This window comes from Oncorhynchus masou, chromosome 23 (assembly GCF_036934945.1).
Source record: "Oncorhynchus masou masou isolate Uvic2021 chromosome 23, UVic_Omas_1.1, whole genome shotgun sequence".
NCBI lineage: Eukaryota > Metazoa > Chordata > Actinopteri > Salmoniformes > Salmonidae > Oncorhynchus > Oncorhynchus masou.
The window spans coordinates 21,369,485-21,384,902 of NC_088234.1; the positions used below are offsets into that span (position 1 = coordinate 21,369,485).

The 15,418-nt window shown below is 42.8% G+C and overlaps 1 protein-coding gene across 1 annotated transcript; it reads left to right on the forward strand.

Annotated features, from left to right (window-relative positions):
• Nucleotides 1-12,350: 12,350 nt before the first annotated feature.
• Nucleotides 12,351-14,436, forward strand: LOC135510555 (uncharacterized). The gene is made up of 6 exons (XM_064931571.1): nt 12,351-12,416; nt 12,532-12,876; nt 13,031-13,075; nt 13,264-13,389; nt 13,779-13,813; nt 13,912-14,436. The coding sequence occupies exons 1-6, from the start codon at nt 12,374-12,376 to the stop codon at nt 14,023-14,025; spliced, it is 708 nt and encodes a 235-aa protein (XP_064787643.1). The 5' UTR covers nt 12,351-12,373; the 3' UTR covers nt 14,026-14,436.
• Nucleotides 14,437-15,418: the final 982 nt, after the last annotated feature.

The window sequence follows — 15,418 nt, forward strand, 5'->3', positions numbered from 1 at the left end:
GTATTCCTCACAGTCTGATTTCTTTTCATTCTGTCAATGAGGTTAGTATTGTTGAGTAATTACAACGTTGTTGATCCATCCTCAGTGTTCTCCTACTGCAGAGGGTGAATGGGTAAGACAAAAGATTGTAGTGTCTTTGAACGGGATATGGTGGTAGGTGCCAGGTAAGTCAAGAACTGCAACGCTGCTGGGTTTTTAACGCTCAACAGTTTCCCGTGTATCAAGAATGGTCTACCATCCAAAGGACATCCAGCCAACTGTGGGAAGCATTGGAGTCAACATGCATGCATGGCCAGCATAGGGGGGCAACTCAATAGTTGTCCTTAATGATTTGTCCACTCAGTGGAAATTGAATGGTTGTTTTATAATTTACTGTTGTTGTTGTTGTTGCTGTGCTCTATCCCCCTATTCCAAGCAAGTAGTCAAAAATCCCCTTTTGGCAGCCTTCGTGGTTAGGGTCTGAGGTAGAGTAGGAAGGACCAGTGAGCAACGCATCACTTCCTGTAGCGTGAGTGACAGGAAGGAGCAGCTCAATGTTGAGGGAGACCTGGGGAGAATCTTATTATGTTACCATATTTTGAAATTAAAGATGACATAGCCCTTGGGTAATTTATCTAATTCTGTGTAAATAAGATTTAATTCAAATCAAATCAAAGTTTATTTGTCACGTGCGCCGAATACAACAGGTGTAGACCTGACAGTGAAATGCTTACTTACAGGCCCTTACCAACAGTGCAATTTCAAGTAAAAAAATAGGTATTAGGTGAACAATGGATAAGTAAGGAAATAAAAAACAACAGTAAAAAGACAGTGAGGCGATATACAGGCACCGGTTAGTCGGGCTAATTGAGGTAGAATGTACATGTAGGTATGGCTCAAGTGACTATGCATATATGGTAAACAGAGAGTAGCAGTAGTGTAAAGAGGGGTTGGTCACAATGCAGATAGTCCGGGTAGCCAATGTGCAGGGGCACTGGTTGGTCAGTCTAATTGAGGTAGTGTGTACATGAATGTATAATTAAAGTGACTATGCATATATGGTAAACAGAGAGTAGCAGCAGTGTAAAGAGGGGTTGGGGGGGGGTCACAATGCAAATAGTCCAGGTAGCCATATGAGTAACTGTTCAGGAGTCTTATGGCTTGGGGGTAAACACTGTTGAGAAGCCATTTTTGTCTTAGACTTGGCGCTCCAGGACTGCTTGCCATGCGGTAGTAGAGAGAACAGTCTATAACTGCGGTGGCTGGGGTCAATTTTTAGGGCCTTCCTCTGACACCGCCTGGTGTTGAGGTCCTGGATGGCAGGCAGCATAGCCCCTGTGATGTACTGGGCCGTACGCCCTCTGTAGTGCCTTGCGGTCGGAGGCCGAGCAAAAGCCGTACCAGTGATGCAATATCGAGAGGATGCTCTCGATATTGCAGTTGTTAAATAAGTATCTGCTGTTAAAGTACATAAGATTTAGGACACAAACTACAACAGAACTGCCACAAACTGGGGAGCTTTTAACCAAACTCATAATACTTGTGGTAGTGTACTGTACTGTATATTTAAAGGGAAATAACCAATAAATAAACAAATTGAGTGCAAACATTTTCTGGTGTGTATAATAGCGACACATATAGGCCCAGTTAAATTCCTCTGTGGTAAACTCATCTCATTCTCTCTCTGATGAAGACGAGCAGCCTGAAAGACACTAAAACTGACCTGGAGCGCTCAGCTCTCACCACACTGATTGATCTGCTGTTCTGTTCAACCACCCCCTCCCTCTCTCTGTTCTCTTCGTACCACTCACTCTCTCCCTCTGTTCTCTTCACACCACAATCAGGCCACACCTCTTTCCATCCATCCATACCACCAGACTAAAAATACCTGGCCAAACCTATTACCAAACTACACCAGGTTCTGGACTAGACTTGGAGCTATCAGCTCTCACAACACTGAAATGTCTCTCTGTCTCTCTCTCTTAACCTCTCTCATGCTCTCTCTGTTCACTTCACACCACTTGCTCTCTCTCTAATTTCAATTTAATTTAAGGGGCTTTATTGGCATGGGAAACATATATTTACATTGTCAAAGCAAGTGAAATAGATAAAAAACAATACTGAAATAAACAATAAAAATTGTGTTTGTGTTTCTAAGGCTTGTGATAAGTGTTGTGATATCTTTGGTCATTATGCACTTTTTCAATTTCTGTATTTGTTCTGAACAGAGAGATTTAGATGAAGTTGATAACAAAATGTCTCAGCTGCAATTTGACCTCTTACACTTATGGCCCACGGGTTTCATGTCCTCATTGTTTAGCAGGACAGGAGGGTGCAGTAAGAACATGCACTTTCAAGGTTTAGTTGACATTTCCTAAAACTGTTATCTACCTACAACATCAACCAAATGACAAATGTGCTTCCAAATATTGAGCTCTACATTTGACCGGGATCCATTGTTGAGCAGAGCCATATTGGCCCTTATAAAAAGTAGTGCTCTGTACACTCTAACAAAAGAAGATGCTGTCTAGAACCATAAAACCTCTTTGGGCTAGGCGTGCCTCTAGTGCCCGACCTCGACAATGTCCGATGAAATTGCAAAGCGCGAAATTCAAAATACAAACATCGTAACATTAAACATTCATGAAAATACAAGTGTCTTACATCGTTTAAAAGCTTAACTTCTTGTTAACCCAACCGCTTTGTCAGATTTCAAACAGGCTTTACGGCGAAAGCATACCATTCTATTATCTGAGGACAGTGCCCCACATACACCAGCATTAAAAACATTTTCCAAACCGGCACAGGCATCACCAAAACCATAAATAGCGATAAAATAAATCACTTACCTTTGAAGATCTTCCTCTGTTTGCAATCCCAAGGGTCCCAGATACACAACAAATTGTAATTTTGTTCGATAAAGTCCTTCTTTTTATCCCCAAAAAGTCTGTTTAGTTGGCGTGTTTGATTCAGTAATCAACCCGTTCAACTCGTTCAAAATACATCAAATCAAATTTTATTTGTCACATACACATGGTTAGCAGATGTTAATGCGAGTGTAGCGAAATGCTTGTGCTTCTAGTTCCGACAATGCAGTAATAACCAACGAGTAATCTAACCGAACAATTTCACAACAACTACCTTATACACACAAGTGTAAAGGGATGAAGAATATGTACATAAAAATATATGAATGAGTGATGGTACAGAACGGCATAGGCAAGATGCAGTAGATGGTATAGAGTACAGTATATACATATGAGATGAGTAATGTAGGGTATGTAAACATATAAAGTGGCATTGTTTAAAGTGGCTAGTGATACATGTATTACATAAAGATGGCAAGATGCAGTAGATGGTTTAGAGTACTGTATATACATATGAGATGAGTAATGTAGGGTATGTAAACATTATATTAAGTGGCATTGTTTAAAGTGGCTAGTGATACATTTTACATCAATTTATCCATTATTAAAGTGGCTGGAGTTGAGTCAGTATGTTGGCAGCAGCCACTCAATGTTAGTAGTGGCTGTTTAACAGCCTGAAGGCCTTGAGATAGAAGCTGTTTTTCAGTCTCTTGGTTCCTGATTTGATGCACCTGTACTGACCTCACCTTCTGGGTGATAGCGGGGTGAACAGGCAGTGGCTCGGGTGGTTGTTGTCCTTGATGATCTTTATGGCCTTCCTGTGACATCGGGTGGTGTAGGTGTCTTGGAGGGCAGGTAGTAGTTTGCCGCCGGTGATGCGTTGTGCAGACCTCACTACCCACTGGAGAGCCTTACAGTTGAGGCGGAGCAGTTGCCGTACCAGGTGGTGATACAGCCCGACAGGATGCTCTCGATTGTGCATCTGTAAAAGTTTGTGTGCTTTTGGTGACACGCTGCTGCGCCTTCTTCACCACGCTGTCTGTGTGGGTGGACCAATTCAGTTTGTCCGTGATGTGTACGCTGAGGAACTTAAAACTTACTACCCTCTGTCCTGTCGATGTGGATAGTAGGGGTGCTCCCTCTGCTGTTTCCTGAAGTCCACGATCATCTCCTTTGTTTTGTTGACGTTGAGTGTGAGGTTATTTTCCTGACACCACACTCCGAGGGCCCTCACCTCCTCCCTGTAGGCTGTCTCGTGGTTGTTGGTAATCAAGCCTACCACTGTAGTGTCGTCTGCAAACTTGATGATTGAGTTGGAGGCGTGCATGGCCACGCAGTCGTGGGTGAACAGGGAGTACAGGAGAGGGCTCAGAACGTACCCTTGTGGGGCCCCAGTGTTGAGGATCAGCGGGGTGGAGATCTTGTTACCTACCCTCACCACCTGGGGGGCAGCCTGTCAAGAAGTCCAGTACCCAGTTGCACAGGGCGGGGTCGAGACCCAGAGTCTTGAGCTTGATGATGAGTTTGTAGGGTACTATGGTGTTAAATGCTGAGCTGTAGTCGATGAACAGCATTCTCACATAGGTATTCCTCTTGTCCAGATGGGTTAGGGCAGTGTGCAGTATGGTCGCGATTGCGTAGTCTGTGGACCTATTGGGGCAGTAAGCAAATTGGAGTGGGTCTAGGGTGGAGGTGAAATGGTCCTTGAATAGTCTCTCAAAGCACTTCATGATGACGGAAGTGAGTGCTACGGGGCGGTAGTCATTTAGATCAGTTACCTTAGCTTTCTTGAAGCATGTGGGAACAGCAGACTGGGATAAGGATTGATTGAATATGTCCGTAAACACACCAGCCAGCTGGGCCGTGTCAGTAGTACAGTATTGTCCTCAAAGCAAGCAAAGAAGTTGTTTAGTCTGTTTGGGAGAAAGACATCCTGGTCCGTGACGGGGCTGGTTTTCTTTTTGTAATCCGTGATTGACAGTAGATCCTGCCACATACCTCTTGTGTCTGAGCCGTTGAATTGTGACTCTACTTTGTCTCTATACTGACGCTTAGCTTGTTTGATTTCCTTGCGGAGGGAATAGCTACACTGTTTGTTTTCGGTCATGTTTCTGGTCACCTTGCCCTGGTTAAAAGCAGTGGTTTCATGCTTTCAGTATCACGCGAATGCTGCCATCAATCCACGGTTTCTTGTTTGGGAATTTTTTAATAGTTGCTGTGGGTACGACATCGCCGATACACTTGCTAATAAACTCGCTCACCGAATCAGCGTATTCGTCACTGTTGTTGTTTGACGCAGTGTGGAACATATCCCAATCCATGTGATCGAAGCTATCTTGAAGCGTGGAATCAGATTGGTCGGACCAGCGTTGAACAGACCTTCCTGTTCTAGTCTTTGTCTATAGGCTGGGAGCAACAGAATACAGACAAAGGAATCAAAAAAGTTACCGCAAAACTTCATCCAAACAAGTCAAACAATGTTTTTTTCAAACCTCAGGTACCCTAATATGTAAATAAACAATAAAATATAAGACGGAATGTGGTATGTTCAATACCGGATAAATAATAAAGAGTGCGCCTTCATTCACGCGCCACCAGACTACAGTCCCTATGAGGAACACCTTGAATAAATTAAACTACTTCTTCATTTTTACAAAAACAAGCCTAAAACCTTTTATAAAGACTATTGACATCCAGTGGAAGCCAAAGGTACTGCATTATGGGAGCTATTTGGCTGTAAATTTGGCTGTATTTGGCTGTAAATTCCTCAAACATACAAGTATTTTACACCATTTTAAAGATACACTTGTTGTATCTGGCCTTCATCAGATGACACTCATTGGACTTCATGTTACACAATACATGTATGTTTTGTTTGATAAAGTTCATATTTATATCCAAAAATCTTAGTTTACATTGGCGCGTTATGTTCAGTAATGTTTTGCCTCCAAAACGTCCAGTGATTTTGCATAGAGCCACATCAATTTACAGAAATACTCATAATAAACATTGATAAAAGATACAAGTATTATACATGGAACTTTAGATAAACCTCTCCTTAATGCAACTGCCGTGTCCGATTTTTTTTTAACTTTACAGAAAATGCACGCCATGCTATAATCTGAGTACAGCGCTCCATGTTGTGGAGTCAACAGATGTCAGAATAGCATTATAAATATTAACTTACCTTTGATTATCTTCATTAGAATGCACTCCCAGGAATCCCAGTTCCATAATAAATGTTTGATTTGTTCCATAAAGTCCATCATTTATGTCCAAATACCTACTTTTTGTTCATGCGTTCAGTACACAATCCAAACTCACGAAGCACGGGCAATTCCATGCGAAAGTTCATACGAAAAGTCATATTACAGTTCGTAGAAACATGTTAAACAAAGTATAGAATCAATCTTTAGGATGTTTTTAACAAATCTTCAGGATGTTTTCAACAAATATTCAATAATGTTCCAACTGGAGAATTCCTTTGACTGTAGGAATGCAATGGAATGCAGGTCTAACTCTCACGTGAACGCGCGTTGTCAACTCATGGCACTCTGCCAGACCCATGACTCAAAGAACCCTCATTACCCCCTCCACAGTAGAAGCATCAAAAAAGGTTCTAAAGACTGTTGACATCTAGTGGAAGCCTTAGGAAGTGCAATATGACCCACTGTATATATGATAGACGATTAGTTGAAAAACTACAAACCTCAGATTTCCCACTTCCTGGTTGGATATTTTCTCAGGTTTTTGCCGCCATATGAGTTCTCAAACATCATTCAAACAGACATCATTCAAAGAGTGTTTTCTATCCAAATCTACTAATGATATGCATATATTAGCAACTGGGCCTGAGGAGCAGACAGTTTACTCTGGACATGTTATTCATCCAAGCTACTCAATACTGCCCCCAGCCATAAGAAGTTAAAGGCAATGCTACCAAATACTGGACTCTGCCCTGGCTATGAACACTTGCCTGTCCCCGACCTGCCTTTTGTCTATCTCTTGGTGTCACATTCGTCATAACAAGGAGACCAAGGCGCAGCGTGATATGAATACATTCTTCTTTATTTAAACGAAGAACACTAAACAAAATAACAAAACAAAACAAAATGTGAAGCTATAACACGAGTGCTGACATGCAACTACACATAGACAATTACCCACAAAACCAAAATGGAAAATGGCAACCTAAATAGGATCCCCAATCAGAGACAACAATAAACAGTTGCCTCTAATTGGGAACCAATTCAGGCCACCATACACCTACATCTACCTAAACATACCAAAACCCCATAGATATACAAAAATCCTAGACAAGACAAAAGCACACGTCACACCCTGACCTAACCAAAATAATAAAGAAAACGAAGATAACTAAGGTCAGAGCGTGACAGTAACCTCCCCCCCCCAAAGGTGCGGACTCCCGGCCGCAAACCTAAACCTATATGGGAGGGTCTGGGTGGGCATCTAACCTCGGTGGCGGCTCTGGTTCTGGATGCCACACCCTTTCTTTACACTGAGTCCGCTCTTGTATCACTGACCCGTGGATCATTGTTGGAGGCTCTAGACTGCGGATCCTCGCCGTAGGCCCCGGGCTGGGGACCCTTGCTGCGTGGATCATCGCCGGATGTTCTGGACTGGGGACCGTCGCTGGAGACACCGGGCTGGGGACCGTCGCTGGAGACCCCGGGCTGTGGCCCATCGAGGTTCCGGAGGTTGTGAACTGTAGCCGGAAGCTCTGGACTGGGTACTGTCGCCACACGCTCTGGACTGGGTACTGTCGCCAGATGCTCTGGACTGGCTACTGTCGCCGGACGCTCTGGACTGGTTACTGTCGCCGGACGCTCTGGACTGGCTACTGTCGCTGGACGCTCTGGACTGCCGATGCGCACTGTAGGCCTGGTGCGTAGTGCCAGCACTGGTGGTACCGGGCTGGGGACACGCACCTCAGGGCGAGTGCGGCGAGGAGGAACAGGGCATACTGGACTGCCAAGGCGTACTGTAGGCCTGGTGCGTGGTGCCGGCACTGGTGGTACCGGGCTGGGGACACGCACCTCAGGGCGAGTGCGAGGAGCAGGAACAGGGTGTACTGGACCCTGGAGGCGCACTGGAAGCCTGGTGCGTGGTGTCCGCACTGGTGGTACTGGGCTGGTGACATACACCTCAGGGCGAGTGCAGGGAGCAGGCACAGGACGTACTGGACTGTGAAGGCGCACTGGAGACACAGTACGCAGAGCCGGCGCAGGATATCCTGGTCCAAAGAGGTATACTGGAGACCAGGAGCGCTGAGCCTGCACCCTCCTTCCTGGCTGGATGCCCATTCTAGCCCGGCCAATGCGAGGAGCTGAAATGGAGCGCACCGGGCTAGAATAGCGCACTGGAGACACCATGCGCTCTACCGCATAACACGTTGCCTGACCAGTAACGCGCTCCCCACAGAAAGCTCAGGTCTCTTACCTGACTCATGCAATATCCTCATGTGCCCCACCCCAAAAATGTATTGGTGCTACCTCTCGGGCTTCCATGCTAGCCGCGTGCCTTCATATCGTTGAGGTTCCTTTATTCTCCGGTATTTCTACTTATAGTATTACCGTTCCGCTTTCGCTGCCTCTAACTCCTCTAACCCCGGCTGTGTCCAGGGTCCTGCTCCGTCTAATATCTCCTCCCAGGTCCATTTCCCCATTAAGCGCTGTTCCTCCTTTTCACGCTGCTTGGTCCTGGTTTGGTTGGTTATTCTGTCACATTCGTCATAACGAGGAGACCAAGGCGCAGCGTGATATGAATATATTCTTCTTTATTTAAACGAAGAACACTAAACAAACTAACAAAATAACAAAATGAACGTGAAGCTATAAACACGAGTGCTGACATCCAACTACACATAGACAATAACCCACAAAACCAAAATAGAAAATGGCAACCTAAATAGGAGCCCCAATCAGAGACAACGATAAACAGCTGCCTCTGATTGGGATCCAATTCAGGCCACCATAGACCTACATTTACCTAGACATACCAAAACCCCATAGATGTACAAAAACCCTAGACAAGTCATAAACACACATACCACCCTCGTCACACCCTGACCTAACCAAAATATTAAAGGAAAAAAATATACCTAAGGTCAGGGCGTGACACTTGGAATATAATAACTCTCAGAGCTCAAACCATCTCCCTCCTGTGTTCGCATCTCGGTCTTGCCTTGTGTCGTAATACAGTTAAATGGTTACTTGCATAGTGGAATCTTTTGTTTACACATGTTGCCAGCTAGATAGCGATACAATGAACCATAATCCCAACTAATAATGTTACTACCCTGCATGAATCTACGGGTAGCTAAAGCTAACCAACTAGATTAAATGTTAGCTAGCTAGCTAACATTAGGCTATAACTAGCAATGCAAATGGCTCTGAGACAGAAAATATCATTACTACACAGATCATATTCGTAACGTTAGCTAGTGAGCCAGCCAGCCAGCCAGCTAACATTAGCTAGCTAACAGTATGCTTTAACTTGCAATTAGAACTACTTTCTGACAAAATTATAAACGTATGATATCTGAAAATGTAGCTGGCTAGACTCTCTTAAATATATGCATGGATGAATATTTCTCCCTCTCACGGATGCCATGGTTGCACTAAGTTTGAAGAAATAATCCGAAGACAAGTGTTTTATATAACAGCCTTTGTGTTTTTGTTACGGCAAATGAGTGAAGAGGTGTGGAGTCAGGCGCAGAGAGCAAAAGATGTGGGAAAAAACACGCTTTAATGTCCCGGAAAAATAACATGAACAAAAGTAGGAAAACAAATGATCAGAAAGATTAACGGACAGCGCGAAACCTAAAATACAAACAAAATACACTCAAACATAGATCAGACGAACAAGCCCGCACGAAACAGAAGCGGGCTGAACAAACTATATATAACCCTACCCTAACAACCAAACAAGAAACAGGTGATACCAATCAGACAAAACCAAAGGAACACAGAACAACGGATCGGTAATAGCTAGTAGACCGGCGTCGACGACCGCCGAGCGCCAACCGAACAAGAAGGGGAGTCACCTTCGGTAATATTCGTGACAGTTTTTTCTTTTCAACTTCCCTCCACATAATCAAATGCCCACATTTTCTCCATTTCCTTAGCTATCATACTCTGCTTCCACCGGGTATTCCACTGATTTCAAAACTTGCTCCTCCAGAAGGTGGAGAGTCGAGAGTCGAGAGCATTAGCAACATTATCACAGTTCTTTGTGATATTGTAAAGAAAATAATGTGTTAGAAAGGATTACACTCAAATTATAGACAGAGGGATGCTACATGGCAGACCGATCTCTCGGCCCATCCATTATCTCAGTGAATCATGTCTAGTTGCAAGATTACTGTCTTTTACCGTGTCTTAACAAACTAGGCTCGTAACTTTACAATTTAATTCGTATTTACAGATGGCATACAAGTTTGCTATTAAGGGACACGAAAGTTCACATATTCCAGAAGGCATTTCTGCCCAAGAAACATTTTGATAAAAAAATGTACTTTCAAATGCTTCTCTTGTGATGTAGTGATGCGCAGCAAACGCCTAGTTTCCTGAAACAAGTCACATTTTTACAAAAACATACGGAAACTTCCGCCTTTCTCGAATCCTGAATAGAATCATAGCGAGCAGTAGTTTTCCCACAGTTTAAGCTAGCTAGTGTTTGTTGTAGACTAGTGTGTTTTATGAGAGTGAAACACTGTTGCATTTAACCATTAAATCACTGGTTTGTGTGTGTGCTTAATTTGCTAACAATGTTTGCAATGGGAAGTAATAGTTGTACATTAGGATTGGGAAATACTTTTTTGTGTTCTTATGAATGGGACCTACTGGATATTATATCAGAGTGAATGGACTGCTTATTCTTTGGCATCATGCTGTGTGTGACTGCTGTCTTTCTATCTATTTTTGCAAAATGTGCACTCAAAATGAGCTTGGTATTTAAAAAAAAGGATCCCCATTAGCTGTAGCTGGTAGGTATTACGGTCGCTGTCATTTCAGCATTTTGAGCCTGTGAAACACACATCCTGTAATACTCCGGGTGTCGTGGGTGTGGAGTCAAATGCAGGAGACAGAGAGTTCAATGCTGTGCGTCTTTAATAGCACCAACGCAACACAGGGTGCTCACAATAGTTACGTTCCCAAACACAGGGAATCAAAATGTGCAATGAAAAATACACGACCAAGTACTAACACGTACCTCTACAACAGAGCCAAAGGTTACACTGAAATAATCCCGCACAACAACCAGGCAGGCCGGCTGTCTAATAAAGACAGACTAATTAAACATAAACAGGTGCTACCACTAAACATACAAGGAGGGGGAGGAAAGACAATCAGTGGCAGCTAATAGGCCGGTGACAACGACCGCTGAGCGCCACCCCCCGGGAAAGGGAACCACCCTCGGTCGGACTCGTGACACATCCTGTTGAAACAGCGCTCCTGTTGTCTCTTTTGGTGATAGTGTGATAGTGATGGTGTTAGGCTACCATAGGTAGTGTAAGCAATGTGGCTGTTGTTGCTGCTAACGTTAGTGTGGGTGCTATCTCAGTTGTTCTTGATTTTTGAGTTTGGTACAATGTTTTGGAAAATATTTTTCCCCATTTTAAGGCCTAGCTCCAATCGCCATGGTTCGCCACTGCCTTTAAGGTATTGTCACGTCTACTCCCGCTCCACCGCTCTGGGGCTCGATGTCGCTGGTTTACTAACCACCGATCCTGGCAACCCATCATTACGCACAACTGGCAACCATCATTATGCACACCCACTCCCCATCATTAGGCACACCTAGACTTTATCAATACCCTGTTTACTCCCCCTTTATTTAGTCATCAGCTATAGGTTTTCTCTCACGTTCAGTACTGTTCTTTTGTATCTGTTCAGTATTTAACTCACCTTCTGTACCTGCTTTCTCACTCCAGGCGTATACGTTACAGGTATACTGTGGGTCAACTGCAACACACTGCTCCTGCCAATTGCAAGAGTTCCTAAATTCAGTGATCTATTGGTGCAGTCAAAAGAGTGCCCATATTGGCAAACCACCACCAATTCCAGCCAATAGTTAGCCACTCCAGGAGGTCCTTCTGCCCACGACAATAAATAAACCCAACTGTGAGGAGAATCTCGCAGTGAGAACTGATTTAGATGTCGAATATCTACTGAAATCCAGACACTTTTCAAATTGTATTACTTTAAAGTGGACAAAATATGTTTACCAACTGTATGTTTGATCAATTATGACTATTTAAAAGTCTGCAAATCTCTATGATGTTAAACTACACTCAACAACTAAAAATCTTATCATTCTCTCTATCAAACCAAATGCAAGAGTGGAACATCAGTGGTTGGTGATAAGATGATTTGTATCTGTGGTCATTGTATTCAGCTATGGTTATCATTATGTCCCGCCCATAATCACAAATTTCTTTCATCTCTCTTATTTGAAGATTCAGTCCTTCATTCATGGTCTGGCAGTGTAGATCTAAACACAGAATGGAACGCATATATATACCAGCTCTCGTCCTCTACGGCTTCTGTAAGTGACTGTATCTTCAGTTCAGATTTTGTGATTCATCAATAGATTTGGTCTCTCACATAGTTGTGACGTTTTACTCACAACTCTTTCTTAACTTTTGTTCTCTCTCTTTCAGATCTGACCCGTGTTGTGTGTGTCTCTCCGCCACCCTTAATGGTGGTACATTCAGGAGAAAATGTCACCCTGCAGTGCATCAATGTCCTTAAAACACATGGACATGTTGGCTGGTTCAAGCAAGTCAACGGCTCAGAGCCGCTGTGCATCACGTCTATCTGGAGCTCCTTGCCAACTGTTCAACATCAAAATGGATTTCAGGACAATCATATGAAAATGGTCATGACCAACATAACGATCTTTCTCACAATCACAGAGGTGGAAGTAGCTGATTCTGGTCTGTACTTCTGTGGAATGATTGATAAATATTTCATCTTCACCAATGCGACTGTCCTGAAGGTCCAAGGTAATCTTTTCAATACATTGTCTGCTATGACACCAAATGCACAACCATATATTCTAGGTATATGATATATTTTGACTAAATGTTAGAGATACAATACTATCATATCCCAGTTTGAATAACAGTAGAATATTTAACTCACCTAATTGTTCATAAGGTCACAAAGATTATGACAAGGACTCTACAGAGCTCTATGGAGAAGGTATGTTCATTCTGTAATTTTAAGTGAGAATCTTTCATAAATGTATTAACATGATATACCATGAAAGTACCACAAAATAGAAACTAAGTATAACAGCATCGTATAGCGACCTGATAATTCTCTATTGGTAGCAAACGGGGTAGAAGTTTTTATAGTTCTGAATCTAATTTAAATCTGTTTTGTAATAGAGGAAGATGAAACCATGAACCTCTTCCTACTGGTTGTAATCCTGGGTGTTGTAACTGCTGTTATATTGATAATCATCCTCATCCTGGTCCTCAAGGGCAGAAGAGATGCAAACAGACTAAACACAGGTATGGAGCCCATTTCATATGGTGCCTGCTATTAACTACACGTACATAGAAAATGTTTCACATGACATATTGCAGGTGATATATTTCAGGGGTAGGCAACCCTGGTCCTGGAGTGCCGCAGAAACATCATGTTTTTAGTTTAACTGACCTGGAAGACTAGGTGTGTTGAATTTAGGAAATCAATGAACTGATCAATTAGCTCAGTTAGGAAGGTGTGGTGGATTTGGAACCAAATCCTGCAATACCTGTGGCACTCCAGGAACAGGGTTGCCTACCCCTGACAAACTATATACTGAGAATTGAAAGAGTCAGTAAAAGTTATATTGTGAACACTACAATGGAATGATCAGTTGATATCTTCTCTCATCTCTGTTTTATATCATATTCAGGACCCGACTCGCAACGACAACTACAAAATGATCAGGTAAATGCTATTTGTTCAGTGAAATCATTTTGAAAATATAAGCAATTCAGAAACAGTGTAAATTATAATTGTATGTTATGGTGTTTCTAAATGTACAGAACCAAGATCCTGATGCACTGAATTATGCTGCCCTGAATTTCACCTCCAAGAAAAAGGAGAGAAGAGGAGAGAAGGAGTTGGACCCCCATGTAGTGTATGCTGTTACAAGATGACAAAGTGGAGGATGGAGAGGAGGACAAGTGGTTTGCCATGTCTTTGAATACAAGTTTAATTCTTCCTTTATTGTATGTGTAGTTAAATCAAATGTATTGAAATGTAAATCAGTAAATATCTCTGTAGTTTCTGTACATTGTACCTCAGGGCTTCTGTAGCCCTCTTCCACTCTGTTAGGCCACACAGTTCAGTGGTACAGGGGTAGTTAGAGAGGGGGAGTTAGACTCAAACCACAACTGTGTCATGGCCACAGAGGAGTAGTTGCCTCTTTTGGCCTCTCTTAGCTTAGTTCCCTGTTGTGTTTATTAGTGATTTGGTTATTCTTTAATAAGTTGGCAGTAAAGGACAAAGTACCCAGCATTGGACAACTGTATTACATTGATTACTTAATAAAAATTAGAGTTTAAGCAAAACTATCAAATTGTTGTTTGTCATGATGTTATTCGCCGCTTAGGGCTTCATGTCTTCACTGCACAGATCACAGCCACCTTTTCTGAAAAGCAGCTAGTTGCCTTATATGGAGAATAATATTCGGAGTCTGGGGTAGAGGAAGGGCCTGTGAGAAACGCGTCACTTCCTGTGGTGTGAGTGACAGGGAGGAGCAGCTCAGTGATGAGTGAGACCTGCTGAGGTGAACATCACTGGGCCTCTCTGTACAGAGGCGGGTCTTAATCCTCTCTGCAGACTCTCATTTGATGCATTCGCTGCAGACGCTACATCCTCGGCCTGTGGTTAGTGTCACATCGCTGGTATGAACAGGGATGGAAAACAACTCGGCCTGTGGTCGGTGTCACCTCGCTGCTATGAAAAGGGATGAAAAAACAAACACCTCATACAAAGATCTCTGTGGTCAGAAGTTTCCACTGCCGTGAATTGACTTACATTAATCTGAAGAGTTTTTTATTTAATCAACAAACTATGTTAAATTGTTACACGATTAAATGTTTTACCTTTATTTAGTCAGTCAGTTAAGAACAAGTTCTTAACTTCAATGACAGCCTAGGAACAGTGGGTTAACTGCCTGTTCAGGGGCAGAACAACAGATTAGCACCTTGTGAGCTCAGGGATTTGAACTTGCAACCTTTTGGTTACTAGTCCAATGCTCTAACCACTAGGCTACCTTGCCCCCCTGATTCATGTAACAATTAACTCATTAGGATTTAGGGCACCATGGAAGAAGTTGTTTAATGATTAAACTCCAGAAGATATATGTTATATATCAATAACAATCAATTATTAATCATTACCTCACATCAGTGTCATTCTGAACAGTCGTAACCTTCTTGGATCTGCAAGAACCACAGCTTTACTCATCATTCAGTACTACACAGATTGGTTGAATTATGTATTTACTAACTAAGTAATAACACAGAACACAAATACACACTCACA

What these genes read in the sequence shown, in the direction of transcription:
- LOC135510555 (XM_064931571.1), top strand. Translation starts at nt 12,374, where the DNA reads ATGGAACGCATATATATACCAGCTCTCGTCCTCTACGGCTTCT. An exon ending in TCTCGTCCTCTACGGCTTCT is followed by an intron (nt 12,417 to 12,531) that starts GTAAGTGACTGT and finishes TCTCTCTTTCAG; the next exon opens with ATCTGACCCGTGTTGTGTGT. An exon ending in TACAGAGCTCTATGGAGAAG is followed by an intron (nt 13,076 to 13,263) that starts GTATGTTCATTC and finishes GTTTTGTAATAG; the next exon opens with AGGAAGATGAAACCATGAAC.